The 25,948-nt window shown below is 36.3% G+C and overlaps 1 protein-coding gene across 12 annotated transcripts in view; it reads right to left on the bottom strand.

Moving 5' to 3' along the window:
• The window catches only part of PPP1R9A (protein phosphatase 1 regulatory subunit 9A), a 297,767-nt gene that overhangs the window by 30,166 nt on the left and 241,653 nt on the right, over nucleotides 1-25,948 (bottom strand). For 6 of the 12 annotated variants that reach the window (XM_078059275.1, XM_078059274.1, XM_078059272.1 and 3 more), the window contains 6 exons: nucleotides 25,700-25,753; nucleotides 22,876-23,105; nucleotides 21,292-21,388; nucleotides 21,013-21,184; nucleotides 2,776-2,933; nucleotides 1,975-2,272 (listed from right to left, as the gene is read on the bottom strand). In XM_078059275.1, coding sequence (XP_077915401.1) covers nucleotides 1,975-2,272; nucleotides 2,776-2,933; nucleotides 21,013-21,184; nucleotides 21,292-21,388; nucleotides 22,876-23,105; nucleotides 25,700-25,753 — 1,009 coding nt within the window. Of the gene's footprint in view, nucleotides 1-553; nucleotides 606-1,974; nucleotides 2,273-2,775; nucleotides 2,934-21,012; nucleotides 21,185-21,291; nucleotides 21,389-22,875; nucleotides 23,106-25,699; nucleotides 25,754-25,948 lie in introns of all 12 variants that reach the window. The other 6 variants (XM_078059277.1, XM_036115679.2, XM_036115678.2 and 3 more) reach the window with 3 other exon arrangements.

Here is a 25,948-nt window from a genome sequence, read left to right as displayed (position 1 = left end):
GATTATTGGTTTATCCAAGTTTTCCTCTTAGACAATTTGAACAGACTAATTTTGTAGAGAATGCCACTTCCTTTAGATTTTTAAATCTACTGAGTTCACATACTATCTTTAAAAAAAAAAATAATTCTGGGGTGCCTGGGTGGCTCAGTAGTTAAGCATCTGCCTTCGGCTCAGGTCATGATCCCAGGGTCCTGGGATCGAGCCCCACATGGGGCTCCCTGCTTGGCGGAGAGCCTGCTTCTCCCTCTCCCACTCCCCCTGCTTGTGTTCCCTCTCTCACTATCTCTCTCTCTGTCAAATAAATAAAATCTTTAAAAAATAAAAAAATAAATTAAAAAAAATAATTCTTTTAATCTCTGTATCTCCTTTCTTATTTCCCATGCTTCCTTTTCTCGTTTGTGTCTCTATTTTTTTCTTAATGTGTCCTCCCAAGGGGCTATTCACTTTTAGCCAGAATAATTTGCACACTTTTACTACATTTTTTGGGGGGAGAGAGGAATTAAGAATAGGCTTTTCATTTCAGTAAAAATTAAATTCAGCTTATATCTCTTACCTGCTCCTTTCTATTTTCTGCTTTTTCCTCCTGCCTTTTAGTTGTTCTGTTCCTATTATAATGAATATTTATTTTACTTATTTTCAGTCTTTATTTTTAATAATAAAGGAATTTAAAGCTACACATTTTTCCCTTGAGTACAATATACTGACTACCAATTCAACTTTTGAAAATGTATTCTAAAGAAATGAAAGTGTCAGTATATAAGAATATACACATGCTTGTTATAACTTCTTTCACAGTGGTAAGCAAATAAGCAATACACAAAAAGAAACCTACTAGAATATAGCCTCAATGTCCACCAATATTAGAATAGTTGCCTCAGTTATATTATATGCTCACTAGATAAGATTCTCTTATCATTTAAATTTGTGTATATTGCCTTAGAGGGATGTCCATAAAATATTATGTATAAAACAAAACTGCAAAGTCATGTTACTTGTATGATTCATTTTTGTAAAAAAAGTATACAAAACAAAACACAAACATACCAAAAAGTATTTCTGTTTTTACATCTACACACACACACACACACACACACGCATGTGCGCATGCGTGCATATACACCTAATATATACTTATGTGTATTTCACATGTGAAAGATAATATCAACAAATTTACTTGGTTACTATAAAGGGACACATCAGACATGGTAGGAAAAAATGAACTTAATCTTTATACATCTCTGTATCATTTAACTTGTTTAATGAGAATTTATTACTTCTATAAATTAAAATTCCAAAAATGTATTGACATGACTACTAAATTGTGGTGTTAATTCTAGGAGCTTATTTTAAAATTTAATTGATTAATCTCTCTGTATTATCTTTATCATAGATTTCCGGTCAGAATTTTTGTAATATATCATTATTGTGAAAATTTCTTCTAAATAAAAACCAATTAATGGTTTAAAACTTAAACTGCTTTCATCTTCACACACACACACACACACACACGTGTATCTATGTATATGTGCATATGCAATGCATTTTTATAGATATTATATACATACATATTTTTACATACATATTATATACACTTTTTTTTTCTTTTCTCAATGTGAGTATGTGTTTATTGAAACTCTGGGCTGCTATTCTATAAAATCTCTAGTAGGCCTCCTGAAGAATTTCCTTCAATAGTAATAAACTTGTGGACAGCTGAAGAAGTAAAAATACTAACCTGGTAGGAAAAGATAGATAGATAGATAGATAAATAAATAAATAAATAAATAAATAAATAAATGGGAGAGGCATGTGCTCTTATCCCACAACATAAAAAGAAAGCAATATTAATTATTAGGTGTGAGAAGACAAAGGACTTATGACTATGACAGAAAAAGCTATTCTTAATATTGCACAAATCAAGGAGTTAGTGAAATTAGACAAAACAAAAGCAAAAACAACAATAAAAATCAACAGTACCTTTTTCTTGTGATATTTTCTTGGTGGTGGCTTGATGGTGGCATGGAGATTCTTCCATATCATGATCAGATTTTGAAGGAGAGGAGAGTGAAGTGTCTCCCCAAATAAGGGAGGAAGGCTCTTTTTCCAGGCACAGTGGTCCCTCTTGAAATTCAGCTATGTGGTCAGACGAGAAGGGCACACTGCCAGCCACTGGAGTGAGGGATGGAGCACCAGAATCTGATTCTGGAGAAGTTCTCAAACCCTTGGGCAGAAGTGATTTGGTAATGTGTGTGTGGTTATAGAAACTGTTTGAAGGCTGTTGGTATAAGAGATTATAAAGGAGGTTATGCCGCTGAGCATCAGCTCCATGGAATACTTACTTTGAAATCAGACCGAACTTTTTTTAGTAAACCCCTTGAAAACCAGTTTTTTGGGGGGTTTACAGATGAGACTGCATAGTTTACAACAATTCACCATATTACCACTGTAGCTAAGACAGACACCTAAGACATATAGAAACAATTACTTGTACATTCCTTATTTCCCACTAGGTAAAACCAACAGCTGAATATAAAAGCACCATCATGAAATACGACAATATGGATAATGCTCTTGGGTTAGTTCATTGAATGAGTACAGAAATAAGCTGAATTACAATATATCGAGTTGAGTAAGAATTTAGGAGACAAAGCAGTGAACTATTCCAGCTGTTTCCATCTAGGGCATAAAATCTGGCTGCAGAAAAATCATCTTTAATAAGCTGTAGGAACAAGGAGACAGCTCTACACTGCAAGTCAGGAATCAGTCAATGGGGCTCACCTTTCGCTCCAGACTGTCTTCTCCATCTGTTGAACTGACACTATCATAGAGTCTTGTCCTAGAGGGCCTCTGGCGTCTGTTCTTCACAGAGAGCTGGGCTCGGGTTTTCAGTGCTTTTGAATCCAGGCGCTCTGTCTCTGGGACAGCCTCATTCAGGTCTAAGAAAAGAATGAAGCAAAATAATCGGCAAGAGAAACCTTTGGAGAGGATCATCAAAGAGACCACAGATACTGATAACAAAAATCTCAAGGTTATCAATAATTCCAGGCAAAAAATTGGTGACAACCATGCTGGCCTGTCTGATAACCCCACAGGTAACAAAGAAATCAAGGGAGATTTAGGAGAAATGTACAAAGCCTAGTGGAAGAAACCAACACCAAAGGTGACCAAGGCAACAAAAAAATCTAACATCCAAAGAGCCAACATGGTCCTCTGTGGTCTGCTTCTCACTACCTTTAATCTTGCTGCACTGAGTCCAAGTCAGAACTCCAAGTCACCATTCCAAAGGGGAAAAGGAAAGGTTACCCATCGATCTATGTAGGCGTTGGCTGAGGAAAAGTTGTTCTCTGGTTGAATTTATCTGGAATGCTTCTGCTCCTTAGAAATAATGTAGTTTGACCATCAATCCTATTTTATTTTTTTAGAGTGGCAGTCATTAAATGACGTCATAATGTTCATAGAATCAATAATTAAGTGCTTCCAGATTTAAAGTGTTAAAAATAAAGCATATAACTGAGTTGCAGAAAATTAATATGTACTGATATTAATGGAGTAAAACAATTTCTTACAGTAGCATTACTGGAGGAAATTCCTTTTCACAGTATTATTATGAAGGTGTGCTCCAAAAATATTGTGACCAAAACAAGGAAGCATCTCAGGTTGTGTCTCTCTTACCTATGGAACTCTGCATTTGGCATATGGTTCTAACAAATTATATTAAACATATTTTCCCTAGAAGATACATCCACTGAATGACAATATTTACAGAAGGTTCTGACTCTTCATTTCCTGTATTTGCAAGAAAAGTGAATAGTCAGAAGAGTCAGACTATTCAGGTATTTATAAAGGACAGCTAAATATTTTCTAATTAGTACTCTCTTTATTGTTTACATGTCAATGGAGAAAAAATAATCTCCTTGATCACTTTAATTTCTTCCTTTCAATAAAATCTAAACTTGCAGCTGCCGATTAAGAGTTCATTAGTTGTGATAATTGGGAGATAATCAACCTTACAAGCTCTTGTTTACATATAAAATGTGGGAACACCACACAGATGAAAGCAATATAATTAGACAGACTGTCATACAAGCCCGTTTCACAGTTTATCTATCTTGTATTTGGACTGTATCTTCTTTAACACAAAGCACGGTCACACACACACACACACACACACACCACCTCATGTGTTCCTCACAACCCCACGCAACAGCTGCCAAGTTATGTTTTATCCTCTCCTGAAGTTCAGAGAACTTGAGTAACATGCCCTTGTCAGCACAGCTGGCTGATGAGCTGCCATGATTTTTCTTGTTTTTTGACTCCCAGGCTACTAGTCTGTGCCCTCCAAATTTAGCTAAGGTTGAACAAGTTACTAGAAAAAGAATTTTCCTGCCATTACAGTTCAGTATTTTTGGTTGTAAAATCACATATAATGTGACTAATCTAGGAAATTCATTTCTCCAACTGGCTACATATGAAATATTCTTATCAAACTTCCACATACGTGTTAAGAAAGCATAAAAAGGAAGACATGTTGAAAACTGCAGAAAAATTATTTCTCAGATTTCTTATTTGGTTGGTTTATAACAGCCTTGGTTACTTGGTGATGAGAAGACCCAAGGAGGAAGCTCGTTCTACTTTTAAACATGGCTCCTTTTGCAATAGAAGCCTGGCCCCGGAGGACCTAACATAGCACCCAACATCCAGGATTGCAGTAACTACTCCATCACTCGGTACTGAACAAATAAAGTAAGGGAACACGAGAGCTACTTATTAGCAGGGTTTAGAGTGTGGGGAATTTATTCTGGGACTTCTGGCTCCGTTAACTACTCAGTAATTTGCCTGGTACTCATATCAAACAACCCCCAAAGCAATCTAGAATATCTGCTTTAATATCAGCTAGCACTGAGTAGGTGCAAACTGCTGGAGCACAAATACAGAATTACATCTATTAAAGATGAAGTTAGCTGGAAAAGCAGTGCCTTAAGTCCATTATCCAAGTGGCCAGAAACACGCTGCAACCAATTAACAATTTTTGAGGACCCGAAAACAAAGTTCTCGGGGTCCTTTTATAGCAGTGATTCATGAATTACAAATCAGCAATTTATATATTCCACCCTGAGAACAAATGTTTTTTAAGTAAAGAACCAGAAAAATGGAATGGAGCGGAGAACTTTCACCTCAACAGCAGCAAGTTGGAAGGAAAGCTGTCCACAGGAAGCAACTACTAAAGACGCCACAAGCTACACCCCCCTTAGGAGTGTTAGAGGAGGTGTAGGGCAGAGAAGGAAAATGTGTATAGGACTTCTGTGGTTGGGTAACCAGAAGCTATCTTTTCCTATCATGTTGTGTAAGAATCAGAATATTACAACTCAAAAGAACCTTTGGGATTCTATCCCAGCCTTCTTTTCCAGATAGGAAAAACAAGGCTCAAAGAAGATTACTAACTTGTTTACTAGCTGCATCACACAGTTAATCTGTGGATGAGACTGGATAGAGCTCAGTCCTCAGAAGTCTATCATCTGGGGGAGCCTGGGTGGCTCAGTTGGTTAATCTTCAGACTCTTGATTTCGCCTCAGGTCATGATCTCAGGGTCCTGGGATCTAGCCCTGTGCCAGGCTCCGCGCTCAGCACAGAGTCTGCTTGTCCCTCTCCCTCTGCTCCTCCCCCTGCTCTCTCTCTCTTTCAAATAAATAATAAAAAAAAATCTTTTAAAAAAAAAGCACTTACCATCCTTCTGGAAGGTCACTCTCAAGTCTGAAAGTAAACTTCACAAGTAATCTTTTGCCTTCGTCGAGTCTTTGTTTTAGTTTTACTTTATGTTCCAAACAAAAATACAGGTCAGGTCCTAACTTTGCAAATTTCCAGAAGTATATAGTATCGAAGAAAGAAAAAAACCTGAGCGATTTTATTTGGTTTTATATTTACCCAAGGAGTAAAATTCTTACATCAAAAAATTAGCTGTCAGTTTTGAGGATGACAATGTGGCAGAAGAAATCCAACTGGCTCCACATTGCTAAGTTATATGCAACTGAAGTAAGGGCTTAGGTGGCCATGTTCTCTCACTGTCATTCACTCTCTACAGAGACCTTAATCAATAACCTAACACTGCTTTTATAAACCCAAGACCCTGGGCTCTTCTTCTACCCCTTCTCTCCAGGCTATCGTGTTCTGTTGTCCATAAGAATCAGAGGGAAATTTCCTTTTCATCTCTCCTTTCCTTCTCTATTCTTTTTTTTCAGACCCTCCAGTCTCTGAAAGAAGCCTACCTCTGACTCAAATGCAGCTAGACACACAAAAGATGAGCAGACTCCAGTAGATTAATAAATACAGACAGACAAACACAGAAAAGATATGAAGTAGTTAAGGATAGAGTGGTGTTGCATGGGTGGGACTCCACCCTAGTGTACCTGCATTTGAAGACTAGCTTCAATATTGCTTCGAATTGCATCCTTTAAAAAAATTTAATGGATTCGATTATGATTTTAGCAGCTGTTATGAAAAATGTTCTATGAAATTAGGATGTTATATATCCTATTACACAGCAACCAGTTTCCCTACAGTAATGCTGTGAGTCATTCAGTATTTTCACTAGATTGACGTTATTTTTGACGCAAATGGAATGCTGCCCACAGATGAGATAGAGATGGCAAGGGAAGGAGGGGAATGGAGCGGCAGGACAACGGGGGCTGCTCTGCATTCTTACGGGCATTATTCTCCTCAAAACCAGTCCTACTTCTATTACCTCACTTATGCTATTATCAACTACAATGCTGAGCATCATGAGACACTTGGTGGCATTTTAAAACTTGAACAGTAGCTGCGTATCACTCACAGTCACTGCAACTTCACAGAAGGTGGGCCCGTGGGTTTGCGGTTGATACGTCCTGCGTGCAGATGTAGGTTTATGTATATCGGAGAGGTGGTGTAAAATAGTTACCATGAGAGTGATCGGGAGTAAGTCTTCCTCAAACAAAATCCAGATAGTGGCTCCGCCACTAAATTGGGCAATTTCCCCAACCTCTCTGTCCCTCAGGATCCTCAACTGCAAAATGGGCACAATGATAACACAGCACTAACAACTGCACTGCTGTGAGGACCAAATGCATTAATAGAAATACAATGCTTGGAAGAGTGACTGTTACATAAGCACCCAATGAATGTATTTACTGATGTGGAAAGGTTAGCAAGATATTCTTACACGACTAAAGCAAGTTGCAGAACCATATGTACATTCATTTTAAATATTTTAAAAAGAGCAACATAAAATATATTTTCTAATGATACATTGATGCCTATGATTTAAGGAGAAAGATACTGACGATGGTGGTTACCTCCAAAGAAGGTATTAGATTTGGAGATCTTGGCCAACAGGTACTTTAAACTTATTTGTAATGTTAAATATTTTTGTATTATATGTATTTTTTTGCATTTAATATATTACTTATATATTTAAAATTAGTAAAAAACAAAACAACAACCCACACATTCAGTACATTTTCTTTTACAGACATCTTAATTCCATTCTAATCCAAGAGCTCTGGTGTTTTCGGACTCAGGATTCCCAGATGTTGATATTAGTCCAGGAAACTTTGTCCAAATCCTTGTGACTGTCTCACTGCCCCATGTGAGAAGGCTGCAAACCTTTCAATTAGGTCTGTGGAGACTGTTTGCCTGCCTTGCTCCTCCACTAACTGCCAGATGATCTGGCTTGATTAGGGCCCTATGGCTTAGCTTCCAGTCATTACTTTGTTTTAGCATGGCACAGCAAAGACGTATTGACTCGGATACGGTAATTTGAGACCAAGTTACACAACTTCATCTCATCTCATGACAGCACTTTACTTAAGAACCCACCCGCAGGCAACTCTCACCCTGAACTCTATTAATTTAGTTACTTTCCTTATAATCACCTAAAAGCTAATATATTTTATACCCCAAGTAGTATTTATGAAATTTTAGGAAGCTGATTTCTTACAATTTCAGAACAAGTAGATGATTGCTGTTTCCTAATCTTTTAAGTAGGTCTGAGATTATTGTTGTATGAACTATACATTTCATTTCTTAATGTTCAAAAGATACTAAAGAATTCCTTTTTTTTTTTTACCACTCTTCCAATAAATGCAACCTCAAAACTATCTGTGTAGCCTCTGAAACATAACTGGTTATCTGTTTTAGTGTAATGCCTCTCCAGCGCAGTCTGATACCCAACTTCTTCAGCTTATGGTTAACCTACCTCTCTGTTCTCAAGAGGGCAGAGAGGTCCAAACTCTGTTGCCCCTGACTCTTTAGTAATGCCACTAGACTGCCCAGGGAGACAGTGGCTGGAAGGCAGAGAAAAACTATGTCAGATACCCTAAATTCCATCAAATATCATTTGTACCACTTGTAAGAGTCATTGATTCTGAGAATTTGAAAGGATAATTTACGTTTAGACAACAGGGAAAGGCATTCAATATCTTAGGATTCCTTCACTGTCAAACATCTTTAGAATCTGATAGAAATCCTCAAAGAATTGTAAAATCTAATCAAATGGGCAAACTGGTTGGGAACTGCAGACTTCTGTGAGTAGGACCATGAGGTCATGTACATAAGCTGGGTCTAGGAAGGTGGGATATGTAAATGTCCTCTTCTTGATATTATGGCATCTCTGACAAGACAACAATAAACAAGCTTCTGTGTTGTCATTCAGGGATGCCTACAAAAATCTGTGGATATTAGTAATCCCAAATATGCTAAGTAGGCAACCCCCCAAATTATATATAGTGATGTAATAGTTTCCTTGATTACTATAAGAAGAATTCAGAGCTTATGCCTTTTGTAGGAAATAACCTCAGTTACTTGAGATAACAGTTGTTGGCTTCCTTATTGGGAAAGTAGCTTTCAACTATGGGAAGACTTAATTACATACATATAGCATCAGAAGGTTTAAGAAAACTCAAAGGCTACACTACTTGTAAGTATAATGTAACAGGTGCATGAGAATTTCTTAAGTACTTGCAAAGACTGTCAGTCACTAAAAACAGTATTTAAAAAGGAAGTCAAACGTAACGAATTTATAAATGCAATTTAAAATGTTTGTAGGTGCTAATTAGCTAAGTTTGTAAATAGGAACTAAATATTATTCAAAGATCCCTTAACAGTGATTTGCAAATCAAATTTAAAAACTAGGCTTTTGATAATGTAGCTTGAATAAATCAAACATTAATTATAATACCAAAATAAATATCTGAATGACTTTTTGGGTACTCTTAAGGCCTTACTGTCATCACAAAACTCACAGGCAAAACTCACAGAACCCAAGTTCTATGTTTCTTAAGTTTTCTAATACATGGCATTTCCTATGGGTTCTCAGAGACTTAATTAGTGTGAAGTATTGAAGTAGAACATTACTTCATGTCCACTGGGATTCAGTCATAACTTGATATTAGTGTCCTGCATTCACAGAAAAAAACCCTAAGGATCTCATAACTACTGAAACAATATGGTTGGAACATTGTTCAGAACCATACACACAAGATAATTTTCTAGTCCTAATTCCAGAAATAGCTGTTCATTGTTTGGTTTTAATTTTAAAGAGGCCGTGACACCATGATTGATCATATTTCCCTCTTGGCTGGTGGATGGTGTGAAATCTGAGCTCCACCCTAAAAAATTTACAGGCACCTACCAACATGCACTGCACTTAGAAACCACTCGTGCATCATCTTCTTTTGTATCCTCCCATCCTGATTTCCCAGCCTGTTCTTTTAGTCAATTTTACCTTAACCTAACTATACAGCATCTCCCAATCTGTGTAATTAGAATTTCATGGTGAACCCGAGCATTATCTCTAAAATATAAGAAACACTTCAGAACATAGCTATCTTGTAAAGTTTCCTTGAAAAGGAGCTATATCCCACACATTCAGGTTAAAATTGTCTTTACTACCAGGGCACATGGGTGGCTCAGTTGGTTGAGCCTCTGCCTCTTGGTTTTGGCTCAGGTCATGATCTTACGGTCTTGGGATCCAGCCCCGCAGCGGGCTCTGCACTCAGTGTGGAGTCTGCTTAGGATTCTGTCTCTTCCTCTCCCTCCCCCTCTGCCCCACCCCTCTGCTTGCGCACTCTCTTTCTCAAATAAATAAATAAAATCTTAAAAAAAAAAAAATTGTCTTTACTTCAGATCATAATCTACCTTATAGTTCAATTCCCAGCAAACAAAATTTAAAAGTCAAAATAAAATATAAAGCAGCCCCCTTTTCCTAAAGTGGACAAAGAACTACTAAGCTTAAGCTCATTCTGACAAAATAGCTTGTTTTCTATCAAAACAACTTTAGGTATCTTCTAGTACTAATGCATACCTCAGTAGGACTGAAGGTCTGGTGACTTCTGTGAACTTACAAAGAGGCAGTGAGAACCAGGAACCAAGAAGAGTTGTCATTTTGCAACTGAATACCTCCTTCTGAATGCCTCGTTGATTTGGCAACAAAAGTCTTAATGACTTACACAAAGACAGATGCACAACTTGCACAAAACTAGGCAGGCAATTTAGGTGCTTTGCTTTTTGAGTAAGAGAACAGATTTTGGCTCTAATGATATGCCAGAAAACAATCAATAAGTATTGATTTCTCATTCATTTGGCTTGTTCATTAAAAATTTCCATTGTGATTTACCGGGAATGTTCACCCTTTAATTAGTGCAATTCAATAATATTTCATGGTCAAAATTATTTATTGGGGATTAAAAGTTGCTGCAAATAATTTGTTCAGGAAAAATGAAAATGATGAAAGTTTACCAAGAAATTATATCTGTATACATGATAAAAACAAGCTGAATCCACTCCAGAATTCTCTCCTGCCCCAATTTAGAACTAAACAATGTGACACCATGGAATAATTACCCCATTGCTCTGTATCTAATGCTCTTGTATAAGACACTCTTGATAATATAGTGCAAGCATTCACTTTCCTTTTAATGACTTTCCATTTAATGAATTCTGGCTTTAATCATGCCTTTAACCTTATTTTAAAATTCTGGGTTCCAATGCTAAAAGTGAATGCTTAATGTACTCTCAGACTCCATCAGGAAATAAATCAGACGTGGTGGTAGGGGTCTAGGCTGGCTTCATATCCACAGGTATCTGAAAAGAGCCATGAACATTGAGGGCCCAGGGAAAGGCAAAAAGGACAAAGACAACACATGATTACAGCCTCAGCAGAAAATGATTCCTTGGAGGAGGCCCGTGACCTCAGGAACCTCCTTACTAATGTAAATGTCTCTTGGTGTTGACTTTCCTCCCCTTATTAAATCTTAAGTATGATAAGCCCCCAAAAGTCTTTTGTGATTTTCCTCATTCTTATCTTTCAATTAAGCTACTTAAAAATGTCTATTTTAATATTTTTATTTATACAAAAATTATACCATATATGTAAGTCATATAGAAAAAGAAGGAAAAAGACACCCAATGTTCCTACCATCAAGCCTAAAAAATAAAATTGGTACTTTTGAAGCCCTCTCTATGCCTCATTTCTAGTTGCAGCCCCTATTTTTTCTCCTATTTATTCACAAAACTGTCCTTAAACAATATAAATTCTGCTTGCTTTTTCAGTTTATATATGGTAATGAACTATATTCAATATTCTGCAAATTGTCATTTTGTTTGCTCAACATTATGTAGAAAGGTATGACTAGGATTAATTCACTTTTTTCTGCAATTCTTATGAACAATATTGCTGTGCATGTTTGAACATGTCTTTTGGTACACATTTACAAGAACTTCCAGAAGCATATACACATGTAGAAGTAAACTTGGTGGGCCACAGAATTTTCATATCTTCCATTTTACTGGATAATACCAAATTGCTTTAGCAAAATAGCTGTATGAGTTTTCCTTCATGCTGGCTATCACATATTACTGTGAAACTTTATACCTGCAAATCACTTTATTTTTACTGATGAGGCTGAATGTTTACTTATGTTTACCAAGCTCTAGGTTTTCCTTTTTTTGGTGAACTGACTGCTTATGTGTTTGTCCATTTTTCTATTAAGTTAGTTGTGTTCTTAGTATATTCTGGAAAACAATCTTTTTTCTTAGTTAAATGGGCTGCAAATACCTTCTCTCAAATTTTTGGCATGCCCTTCAGGGAAATCCAAATCAAAACCTCAATGAGATACCACCTCACACCAGTCAGAATGGCTAAAATTAACAAGTCAGGAAACAACAGATGTTGGCGAGGAGGCGGAGAAAGGGGAACCTTCCTACACTGTTGGGAATGCAAGCTGGTGCAGCCACTCTGGAAAACAGTATGGAGGTTCCTCAAAAAGTTGAAAATAGAGCTACCCTACGACCCAGCAGTTGCACTACTGGGTATTTACCCCAAAGATACAAATGTAGTGATCTGAAGGGGCACGTGCACCCCAATGTTTATAGCAGCAATGTCCACAATAGCCGAACTATGGAAAGAGCCAAGATGTCCATCAACAGATAAATGTATAAAGAAGATGTGGTACATATATACAATGGAATATTATGCAGCCATCAAAAAACCCGAAATCTTGCCATTTGCAACGACGTGGATGGAACTAGAGGGTATTATGCTAAGTAAAATAAGTCAATCAGAGAAAGACAGGTATCATATGTTCTCACTGATATGAGGAATTCTTAATCTCAGGAGACAAACTGAGGGTTGCTGGAGTGGTGGGGGGTGGGAGGGATGGGGTGGCTGGGTGATAGACATTGGGGAGGGTATGTGCTATGGTGAGCACTGTGAATTGTGTAACACTGATGAATCACAGACCTGTACCTCTGAAACAAATAATACATTACCTGTTAAAAAAAAAAAAAAAAAAAAGGAAGATAGTAGGAAGGGAAAAATGAAGGGGGGCAAATCGGAGGGGGAGACGAACCACGAGAGACTATGGATTCTGAGAAACAAACTGAGGGTTCTAGAGGGGAGGGGTGGGGGATGGGTTAGCCTGGTGTTGGGTATTAAAGAGGGCACATATTGAATGGAGCACTGGGTGTTATACGCAAACAATGAATCATGGAACACTCCATCAAAAACTAATGATGTAATGTATGGTGGTAAACATAATAAAATAAAATTTAAAAAAATTGGTGTTATGGCATTTTTGTAATACTGAGGCTTCCTACCTCTACCAATTTATATAGGTCTTCTTGAGTATCTTACCATGGCTCTTGAGCTTCTTTTGCTAAATTCATACTGGCTATCTTATATTTTTTGTTGCTATTATAAATCGCTTGTACAAAAATGACATTTTCTGTTTGTTACAACTAACTGATGTCTAATGATTCTTGGAGCCATCCATCCTGCTAAACTCTTATTAATTCTAATAATCTGTATTCTTGAAGTTTTTTTTTTTATGTATTCAATTTTATTATCAGTGAATAGTAACAAATTTGCTACTTCCTTTTTTATTTCTTATATTTTTTATTTCTTTTGCTTGTCTGGTACTTGCTAGGACCTCAAGAAAAACACTGAATAGAAGTGGTTATAGCACATTAAGTGGTGAAATGTTAACAATATTCTTAATTTTAAAGGAAGTTCTTGATTTTAGCATTTCCCCACTTACTATGATGTTTGATAGACTTGTTTGCTTCACATATCAAGTTAAGAAAGTTCTAGTTTAAAAAAAAAAGAAAGTTCTAGTTTAATAAACTTTTGTATTTCTTTTTTTTTTTTTTTTTTTTTTTAAAGATTTTATTTATTTATTTGACAGAGAGAGACACAGCGAGAGAGGGAATACAAGCAAGGGGAGTGGGAGAGGGAGAAGCAGGCTTCCTGCTGAGCAGGGAGCCCGATGCGGGGCTCGATCCCAGGACCCTGGGATCATGACCTGAGCCGAAGGCAGACGCTTAACAACTGAGCCACCCAGGCGCCCCAAAACTTTTGTATTTCTAATAAACCTTTTATCATGAGTAAGTGTTTAACTTCATTAAATGTTTGTCTTCATCTAATGAGATGATTATATAGATTATTCCTCTAGTTAATATATGAATTATATGAGTTTTTGAATGTTAAACCAACTTTGGGTTCCTTGTATAGACACAAGTTGGTTATGATATTATATAGGTTATATATATAAATGTATGTAAAATGCATTTCTGGATTCAGTATTTATCTCTGTGAATAAGCAAGTTTTTTGTTTTGTTTTATTTATTTATTTATTTTTAGAAGATTTTATTTATTTGTCAGAGAGAGAAAGAGAGAGCACAAGCAGGGGGAGTGGCAGGCAGAAGGAGAAGCAGGCTCCCCGCTGAGCAAGGAGCCCGATGTGGGACTCGATCCCAGGAGCCTGGGATCATGACCTGAGCCGAAGGCAGCCGCTTAACCAACTGAGCCACCCAGGCATCCCTATTTATTTATTTTTTAAGGAAGAGAATCCTGGCCAGCTAATGGGTGTCACTCTGCTCACCTCAGAGTAGAAGACGAACTTGATTCCAGAACACGACTGTGTTAGACAGCTTCAATCTTATACAAATGTATTAACCCCATCTGCAGCTTAACTGTTTGTTAAATATACAGATCTGTACTCAATTAGTTATACAGAAAACCATACTCGAGGCATTTGCCAAGGTGTATAACCTCTAATATATTGCCACTAAATATTTATTAAAAGCAATTAAGGATTACAAGACATGTCATGTATAAAAAGAATTTTAAAAAACCCAAACCCCAACTTTTTGAGGATTTTTATTAACTCTTTACTCAGTGACACAGGTCACACTCCAGTTACAGAAGAATTTTCTTTAATTCTAGTATAATTAACATACAGTGATATCTTAGTTTCAGGTGTTATGAAACTAGGGGCATGTAGGTGGTTAGTTGGTTAAGCATCTGACTCTTGATTTTGGCTCAGGTCATCACCTAAGGGTCGTGAGATCGAGCCCCACATCGGGCTCCATGCTTAGCATGGAGCCTGCTTGGGATTCTCTCTCTCCCTCTCCTTCTGCCCCTCCCTCTGCTTGTGTGCTCTCTCTCTCAAATAAATAAAATCTTTAAAAAAGATTTTTTTTTTTATATTCAATTGCAGTAGGGACTCATTTCCCCCAAAAAATAATTGTTATGATTTCACATGGAACCAATAAATGGATTGTTTTTAATAAAATAAGGAAGGAACTGGCAATACACTGGCAAATATCAAATATTCAAATTTAAAATATTGGTTATAAGGTAGAGCCACCAATATTTTTTCATGTTTACATATTCTGTCATCATCTAATAAAAATGTTTTTAATCATGCCAATAAAGTTGTCTAAAGATTAAAAAAAAGAAATTCTTTTTATACAGTTGAATGGGAAGTACATGAATGTATATTCAGTCCATTCTTTTCTGCAAATATTCTTAATTATATCTGTAGGTATCCAAAAACAGAAGAATAAAAGTTAACACAGAAAAAAGTAAATTAGAAAAAAAATCCCCACTTGATTAATCCAAAAGAAAGCAAGAAAGCAGATAAAAAGAACAAAGGTTTTTGTTTGTTAGATTAGAAACAAATAGTAAGAGCTTAGGTTTAAACTCAACATATCAGTAAATAAGTTAAATAAGAACTTTCTAAATGCATCTTAAAAATAAAGAATTGGGAAAAATTAAAAAGACTGAGAGATTGTAATAAAAAATAAACACCTATATACTGGTACAAAAGACAGAGAAAATTTACAGTAAAAGAAAATTATATACCATACAAACACTAACCAAAAGAAAGCTGATATAGCTCTTCAAATATCAGACAAGGCAGATATTAAAGGTGAATTGCTAAAAATAGAAACATTCTCTGATGATCAAAGGTCAATCTACCAAGAAGATATGACAATTCTAAACTGTATGTGCCTATTAACATCACCTCAAACACATAAAGCAAAAACTGACAAAACCAAAAGAAGAAACAGAAAACTCCACAATTACAGGGTGAGACTTTTTTTAAACACCTCTCTCTCAGTAACACATTCTAGAAGTTTTGAACATGGTTAACAAATTTAACCTGATATACATGAAAGAGCACCCGAGCACCAAACTAGATCAACAGATAGCTGAGTACATCGTGTCTTATCTATCCTCTCCTCAATAATTTAAATTGGTTTTACTGAACACTACATTACATATTTGTGTGATGCCATTAGTCTACACTGAGGGTCACTATGTGAAAATGTCCTAATAAGACAATCATCAGTGGATTTCCTTGTTTTCTCCAAATCATGCAAATATTTGTGCCACTAGTTGTACTTCTTTTAAGCAGATGGTTTGTTCTTTTATCTTATGGACACTGTGAATAATGTAATGAACAAGGGTTTCTATTTCCTTTGGCAACTAGGAAGCTTAGAGACAAATTAAAGGCCTTGCCTCAGAAATACTGTAAGCATGGTATATATACCTGCAGCATTATTTCTGGCTCCACTCTGTACTCATCCTCATTGTTCTTTCTTATCTTGCCACAATCAATTTACCCAATCCTGTCATATGAAGGCATCTCTCCAAATTACTTCTAGATAATATATGAGTGAATGAAGTATAAGGATAAAAACATATAGATAAAAAAGGTAGATACCCTTAACGGCAGTTGGTTACTTACCTTCGCTCTTCCTGATAAAGACTTTATTGAAATCAGAGTAAATTTCAAAGAAGTGATTTAATTCAGAGAAATCAGATTTCATGCAAACCAGTAAGCTAACAACTGGGTCACAACAAGCAAATACATGTGGATATGACCTGATGATCAGAGAATTGGCTGGCTTAAATATCTAAGCAGGCTGAGTTTCACTGAAATGTCCACAAATCCTGGGTTTCTGACCAAGCATGCTGGGTTTAGGATTCAGGTGCAGACTACCATCTTAGGGATCAACTTTTAGGAAATCTAAAGCTTTATCATAACAACCAAACCATTTTGTGGAAAAAGTGTAAGGGAAAGGAGAGGAAGCAAGAAGGTATTATTTTCATATCCTTATGCTCCTTTCTCCAGAATATTCTTAAGTTACCTGGAAAGTAGCTAAGAAATATATATATGTATATATTTTAAAGACACCCAGGTTTGAGTAATTAATTCTAGATACAATTTATGCTGAAAGTCTAGACTTTCCTACAATCTGCCATCTTGCACCTTTAGTCTTTTTTTTTTCTGGCTCAGTTCTTGTTAGAGCTAAGGAATAGTAAGTAACTAAAGGAACTAAGAATAAAAGGGTTTATATAAACCTTCATGTTCACACTTTAGGGAAGATAACATTCACTGTTTTCTAACTAGTGGCGCACTAGCTGAGTAGATAGGTGTGAGAAAGAAGAAGGATTTGGTAATAACACCCGAACTTCATGGGGATACTTGAACTACTTTTACAAACCTACAAGTGACCCAGTTCCTGTTATGCCTCAAAACTATTACTGAATCACAGTGCTTACAGAAATAGTCAGGACTTCTTCTCGGGCATTCAAAGCCTACTTTTACTCCAAGAATACCCTGAAGCATACCTTTAACATAAGGTATATGAATCAGAAAAGAAATTATTCTAATTTTATTCATTTTTTCCCTCTTCTTCAAACTCCCTCTCATCTCTTAAAATGTTTATCTCATCTATATATTTGTCTTCTACCAAACCATTCATCTTCCTCACCCTTTATCCTACAAATGACATGCCTTGTTATACAGCTGGCAGGGACAAACACTGTTCTTTCTACCTAGAAGCCATCCTTCCTCTTACAAATCAGTGTGGCACCAGACTTTCAGTGTTCAAAACACTTGTCTAAAGGTATCATAAATTTACTTCTAACCTCTTGAGGCAGGATAATGATAATCTGCCTTCATATGTAACTTCTACCAATTAGTCCTAGTTTTTCTTTCATTATTTCTATGGATATGCAGAACCTTTCACAAGAGCGTTTAAAATATTCGAAGCCAAAAACAGTATCATCTTAAGGATCCTGGAATATGTGAAGTGCAGGAAGCTCATGTTTTTCAAGTGAGTTTTCCAGGGAATCTAATCAAACTAAGACTACAACCCTTTTCTTCCAAGATCTCTCTAACCTGTTCTCTGCTCTTATTCTAATCATGACTTAAAAACCTGGGCAGTCGCAGACATTTCTAGTCACTTAGGGCCCCTGGATATAGGATAGAGAACTCTTACATAGACCAGCACTACTCAGACACTAAGAAATGACAACAAAAAACATGGCAGGAGGGCAAAATAATTACTTTTCACATCCTGGACCACAGGTAAAACAATGTGCCTTATTTAATAAATAGTAAGTGCTAATTAATAACTCTTAATAATTTAGTAATAATCCTTAATAAGGGTCTGCCATGGCTCCTGGTGAAAAAAATTGTTATGTTTGCTTTATGTACTAGGATAAGAAAAGTGTATTAGAGCATATTAAGTAATGGATTTGTATAATCTACCAAAATTTTAATGAGATACTTGAGTAGGCTTGGTTTACAGAGAGAACCACACAAACAGTGTTCAAATAGAACTGTAACTGTGGTAAATTTCTGCATGGTTTGAAAAATAATTTTATCACTCTGAAAACTTATAATAATAATTAAATACCGAGAGTCAAGTAATTAATCCCTCCTCAGCTGGGAAGCTCACTCTTAGAAGAACATGACTCCCTGCGAAGAAATGACTGCTTGCAGGCTCTTCCTTTCCTCCTCCTCCCTTTCTGCCTCCTTCATTCCCTCCTTCCTTTCTCTTTCTTTCAGTATTTCATTCTAACATAGTTTTTCGTTGACTTTAATTGATAATCCTTTTGCTTCACTGGGCTGCCTCAAGGCCTAAAGATCTGCTAAACCACTCACTCATCCTATCAATAATAACACTCCAGTGCTCAGAAAGCAAGTCAGAATTGGACAGTCCACAGGAAGTGGGGGGAAGGGGCACTGCATTTAAGGGGCAGAAACTAGCAGGACTGAAGGCAACTGCTCTACTCATCCTGTTGCAAAAAGGTATGTGTGGGGGGGGTGGGGGGAGTGGGAGGGATCTTGAAGTGCCGAATGGCCTGTGTTTGGTCCTCAGTTTTACTTCCTTTTCTAAACCTCTAGGACTTCAGCGTTCCCTAGCAACAGAAGAAAAGGATCAATTTAGAAAAGTGCTTTCCAGAGCATTCCTATCTAGCTACTGACCAAGCCATTTTAGTTTATGTGATCAAGCAATTGAAATTCAAGGAGATTTATCACTGACTGTCCTCGGCAGCAAAACTGGGAGAGCACCGCTTGATATGTATGCTACAAATGTCTAAGATGACTGATTCTACCTCCACTGCACAAGCATGGATTGGTTTCAGTAAGAATTAGTAGTCTCTGCATCTCACTGTGAGCCGACAGTGTTGCTAGGGAAACTGATAATTATGTGGCAAAACGGAGGGTGTAGAATAGGAAAAGGGTTCAGAAGAAATATAAGGTTTTGATCCAAATCAGCATGTTAATAGTAGAGTTTGTTGATCTTCTGTAGTCCCATAATTTAATAAATACCATTAATTATATGTTTGACAAGATACAGATTTCTGAATGGAAATAAATGAACAGAAATGAACTGAACATTGGAAGGCCACTGGCTACTGATCATACTTGGTGCATGTCACAGCAGAAACACTTATTTATTATAAACTACAATTAACTTAATGGAATGAAAATAGTCAAAAAGGTGAAAAAAACATAGATTTTTTTTTTTTTTCCGACCTTTTTCTTTAGAAATCAATCTTCTGGAGTTTCAGATATAAAAATTATAATCCTATAAAAGCTTTTATTCACCTCAGTGACCAAGTCACATAACCTCAAAACACCCGTTAGTATGGAGAAAACAGAAGTGTTAGTATTTTTATATTATACATAGTAAAACCAATCCAGAGATGCTAAATGACCTTCCTGAAGACACACAGCTCTTCAGTTAGTGGATATGCTGGTGCTAAACACTACTCTCTAAGCTACCCAGGGGGCATTATTTACACATTATATTTTATTAAGGGAAAGCCCAGCGAAAGGATATAAATGTAGTAAATGGTCTCGAATTTCTAGATCGCACTTTAATGTTAAATGAAGATTTCCAATACTTTTTATTTTTAATGGTTAACAGCGCAGTTCTAAAAGTTAATGATATGATATGAACACTTGTGTATCAAGAGAAGTCTCATTGGAGACATTTCAATATGTGAGAAAGATCATCAGAGAACTAAACCGGTTGCTCATTAGTGAACAGTTTCCCTGCATTGTCAGATCACCACTTGTGAGTTGTCTGGTGTTGCTTCACAACATTCTTTTCCTTTCCCTTTTTCCGGGAACTATTAGGTAAAAACTTCAAAAGATGAAACCAAAGGTTTTATATCCTCCTGTGTATTTATCTTTATAAACTCTTATATATTTTCTAATTTATAAATATACTATAGATATTAAAACATTCATTCACATTCATATACACACAACCTCTGTATGGATGTGTGTTTGTGTGAGAAAACAAGTGACCGTTTTATGGCTGGTGCATAAAATAAGACAAACATTCACGATTGCAAATGTTTCCAGGGTTTTGGTCTTATTTGCTCTTTGACAGGAAAGACTGAGAAGTATAGAGAGGACACCAAGGTAAGAGCACAAAACTATACAGAACTTCTTAACTCAATGAATTCCAAGTGCTAGAAGTAGGGAGTCAGCCTTCTAATGTTAGGAAAAAGATTTTCATTCTAATGACTTAAAAGTTGCAAGATTTACTTATTAATACATAAGTAGTAGCTCACCCTAGATGGGATGAACTATCATGGTAAGGTAGTTTATTTACTTATATTTTTAAGGTAGTTCATTAAGTCTATCAATATTATGATGACTTAAAAATATTTGGCTTAAGTTGCAATTTTGTTATTTCCTTTTATCAAGGCACTGGTTTTTGATAAAACAAGAGCCAAATGATGGGTTTTTATTTTGATAAGCCTTTTCCTCTTTCTCATGGCAGGAAGGTTGTCTCAACTTTTAAATCTCTGGGTAAGAAAAAGAAGAATGTGAGGCCAAATTTTATAGTCATTGGAAACAATTTTTGTGGTTGGTTTAAACAAACCTTGACTTAGGCCATCTTGACACGATGTCTGCTTGACATCCAAATTCTCCATGGTATCTCCTTTAGAGACGTCACCAAGAGATGTTCTTCTTTCAAAGATGTTGTTGTTATTGTTAACTTGAGTCCCATTTTGCTTCAGTAGTCTGAACACCTCAGCTTCCAAATCTCTAATCTAAGGGGGAAAAAAAAAAATCCATCCATAAAACTCTAAGCCAGCACTCCTCTCTAAGTACTCAGCAAAACCACCTATTACTTAGTGGTTTTGAGCACATAACTCACCCGTACTTGCAGACCTTGAACTTCCACAAGATGAGCTTTTTCCAAATCTTCTATTTTCTTTCTTTCTGCTTCCTGTCTCTTGATGAAATCAAGTTCTCTTAAGAAAAAAATAAAAGATCTGATGGCATCAAATACTCAGTAACTGAGGAAACATGTGAAAGTTCTTATCTGAAGCAATAAACTGCACAGTGGAACAAATAACTGGGCAGCTATTTAAATAAACAAGACTCAATCACAGTTAGAAGAAAGCTGTCTAGTAACGAAAGCAAATAAAACATTTTAATGGATTGGAAATTAAAGAAGAATGCTTGGATTCTGCTTACTGGGGTTTTCGTTTGTTACCTCCTGATTCTAGGGCACCCATACAGGTCTAGAGAGAAGCTACTGAACTAACGACCCACCTTGGCTGATTTAGTGGAAATGACTACATGTCACACAGTCATAATGCCATATTTATAAAGTCATACTTCCTAAACTGATGGGACTGGATGGTAAGAGTTTACAGAAGATAATTATAATTTGCTTTCTACGAATGACAGCGGCAAAGGACTGGGCAGGTCAGAAACACTGAGGGGGAGCCGTCGCTTACACACCAGAGGATAATATGGGGAGAAGGAGAAAATATCTCCATTTTGAGAGCCTGGAATACAACCTGCAACTCTGGCAACATTTACTGTAGAAGTTATCACATGAAATACAATTAGGTATGACATTTTTGGCTGGAAGAGTTAAAATAGCGATGTACTGGATTCAGGACCACAAAGAGTAATTTCCCCTTTTTCACAATAAATATTTTATAGCAGTCTACTTTAAGTATGAAAAATATTATTTCTGTGATAGGAAGTAACAGAGACATCGTGAATCTTACACATACGCTTAGCTTCTAAGGCTTGGCCTGGAAGACCAGAAGTGGTCGGGCACGACTCTACTGTTCTGGCTGGCCAGAGGTACCTGATGAAAAAAATCCAGTAACCATCTCCCTGAAATTACACCAAAATCCAACAGAGGGAAGCAAAGCAGCACTCGTGTGGAAAGAGCTGATGAGATTGAAAAGCAGAGTGCTGCTGGACTCTCTCACCGCAGTGAACTGAGCCCCTGGTGAGTCTCTCAACAGCTGAGCAACGGAAAATGGGAGGGCAGGGGTCTTGCTAGTCGAGATTTACACTATCTGAGGTGGGAAAGTTCTGCAGTCCCTGATTCTAAGAACAGAGATAGAGGCAGCCTCCACAAGGCCCCAGTTGCTGCTTTGCAATGGTCAGTCATTCTGCGTGCCTTCGACTGGGCTTCTTGCTTCCTACTCAGAGCTGTTCCCAAAAGGACAGAGATTTACATGTTTTCATAGTTACTAGGAATGACTGGCTATCAAAAAGAAACCAGGGGGTAACCAACAGCCAAGAACTGTAAAATAAACCAAATATAATCTCACATGAAAAAATGATAGAAGTGATTTCCAAAACTGAATGTCTGAATGCTTAAAGGATCACCAAGATTATCTTTTCTATTCTGTTAGATGTTACAACATCACTGGATACAAGACTTCTTTAGATGCACACAACTATTCCTTAGTCATTAGAAGCTGCTTACTTTTGTTGAAAATCCTTGATCAATTTCTTTGCCTTGTTGTATTTCTTCTCCAAGGCCTGATACTGGCTCTGAGTCTCCTTGAGGTGCTCGTTCACTGTGTGGCATAAGGTCTGAGCCTCAATCCAGTAGCTCTCCAACTTCAGCATTCTCTCTTTATTCTCTTCTATGTTCTGTTGGAGTTGGGTTTTTTCTAGCTCCCACCTCACTTTCTCATTTTCTGCTGCTTGCAGCTGGATAAAGCAAATGTCAAGGCAAGGATAGTCTGGGTATTCTGCAGCAAAATCCGTCATGTTTTTATAGCATGTTTTAAATCAAGTTCCATTGTCACCTAGACTCAATCATCTAGAACCTTGAGATGAGAAGAGTAAGACTTATTTTCAGCATTTCAGAGATTACGAAATGGAAGCCTTGAAAAGGGAAGTGCTTTGTCCAACCGAGGTCACACATCTGAGAAATAATAAAACCTGGATTTGATTTCCCCTCCCATGATCTTTCCATTGCACCATGTGGTTTGAAACTCTGTGAGCAGTACATACTGTTTTAGAGTTTGACTGGATTCTACCCGATGAACTTCAATGTACCTTCTTTTAGACGTTTTTCCTACATATAATTAGATGTAAAAAAACTAATTGAAAAGTGGAAGGGGGAGAGGCACACTGGGAAGGAGAGAGGGGCAGAAGCACAGTTTGGCCTAATAGTTAAGAAGGGGTCTCTGGAGTCATTCAGTTTAGAGTTGAAGCCCAGCTCTACCATTAGTGGCCTTTAAACCTTGGGCAAGTAATTGAAGCTCTCCAAGACTCAGGTATATTCTCTATAAGATGGAATTGTGATGTAACACAACAGCATGCCTGGAACAGCTCCGTGGGCATAATCTGATAAATGTTAGTTATTTTTACTTTGTTTTTTATCCCTTTTAATAATATGATTACATCCTTTATTTCAACTGACATGAACATAGTCTGTAGCTCATTATTTTGCTGGCACTGTTCTGAATTTCCAGAGCCTTATAAACTTCAATTTGCATAAAAGTGTAAAAGATAGTGTAAGTAAAAATATAAATCATTGCTGACTTATTTTAAATCCCTCTGATGGAACAAAAAGGCAGCTTCCTGTGTTTCTGCTTCCAGAGACTCTTAGGAATAGATAGTATACTACTCCGACCGCCTTATTTCTACAGAAATTCAAGGCTGATCCTTTAGGTAAGGGGTCAAAGGTCATTTATTCACACTAATGGACCTTTAAACTAGTGCTTCATCTAGTTCACATGCTTCCTTTCAAGTTCAAAAGGATGCAGTCATTATAAACTAACAATTTTCAAAATCAAAGACATCCCCAAACCATACCACATTCAGCAAATAAATATATATGTATCTTTTAATGTATTATTTTAAACTAAATACATTGACAAAACAGATTACAAAGTAAAAAAATAAAAAACATTTCAAAATTAGGAATTCTATTACCAACATGGATATAAAAGTGTCACAATAAAGTAAGCTACTATAGCTATTACATGCCAATATAATAAAGAGAAAAATACAAAATACTAATTTATAGGATTTTCTAAATTAAATGTTTTTGGTCTAACATAAGCTTTGTTAAAGCACTTACAATCCACAGGGGAATCTTTCTCCCTGGTTATAACCAACAATTAAAAAAAATCTATTCTTCCGTTCTGTGCTAAGAAACAATAGCAATTTAAAACAAGACTAGGTTTTTCCTGCATCTTTTATTAAGCAATGTTTTGTATTCAAGTTGTTTATTTACCAACCACTACTAATTTAAAAATGATTATTCACAGAGCTTGGCTGACACCATGAATGATGTATAGACATGTTTTGGCTTAAGAGCTACAGAGTTATTAGCTGAGAATACCATTTAACCAAAACAGCCCTGCTAATTCATCTCCATTTAAAACACATGGAAAAACCAAAATAAGTGTTCAATGTGAACAGGAAAACAGATCATTAGTGGTGGAGGCAGAAATTATGTCTTAGTTTTTAAAAGACCACAAAAACAATAAAGAATATTATTTTTAAAGTAATTCAAAAAATATTTTTAAATCCTTGAAATTACATATTTGATAAACCTAGACACAATTCTAGGAATTTACAAGTACCTTATAATTTACCAACTAAACATGCCCTTTCGAATCTTGTATTATTTCATATATAAACTAAAAATACATACTCCCCTTTTATCAAGACCTGTTTTTTTTCCACAAATTTAAATAATGCAAACTAAACTTGTCTAAAAATTTCCAGTAGCATCTGGCATCTAAAATCAATTATTCACATATCATATTAAATTTCATAATATTTAATTATTAGAAATTGGAATTTTTTTCTATGAAAACGTATTAATGTGCTACATTAAAATACATTGTTTCTGATGAAGAATTTAAAAATAAGTAAATGAATAAACCTATTTAAAGTAAGATAAATAAAGAGAAAGAGATACAGCGTAATAGCTTGTATAATAACAGCATAATTAGTGGTCAAAACATAATTCGGATCCTAGAACCATTAACATTATTTAATTTTTGAGGAACTCTCAGAGGGAACTGGCCACATATGTGCAAATATGTAAATATGTATTTTTAAAACGCCGTGCTATTTTCACTGAGGGAGTATGGTGGTGCTTACCCCCTAGGGGCATGTGTCTCACGGGCAGGTCTGTCTACTTATCTAACAGTGGAAATGAACCTCTCACATTTGTACTCTTTCAAATGCATAGGAACAAATCCTTTAGTCCTAGGGTTGAATTTATTCATAGCGTCCGAAGTTTAAAAAGTACAATTCAAACACCATTTAATGGTGCTTACCTTGGTCTTCAATTTTTGAATCTCTGCTTCTGTAACTGCATGTTTGATTTGCAACTGGAAATTGAAAAGAAAGAAAAAAATCTGAACTAAGAAAGTGTATCTATATTTTGGAAGCCTTGGCGGCTAGAAGAATACCTTATCACATAGCAGACGGCCCAGGAAAGTGCTGCAATGCAGCAGGTTGTAAATTAAAATGTCTAGTGTGTAAAATGACTCACTAGGTGCACACTAATGAAACACGGGGTCTAT

Source organism: Halichoerus grypus, chromosome 12, assembly GCF_964656455.1.
Source record: "Halichoerus grypus chromosome 12, mHalGry1.hap1.1, whole genome shotgun sequence".
In the NCBI taxonomy this organism is placed as follows: Eukaryota; Metazoa; Chordata; class Mammalia; order Carnivora; family Phocidae; genus Halichoerus; species Halichoerus grypus.
Note: the sequence above shows the minus strand (reverse complement) of the source record. Positions and strands in the feature narration are given on the sequence as shown.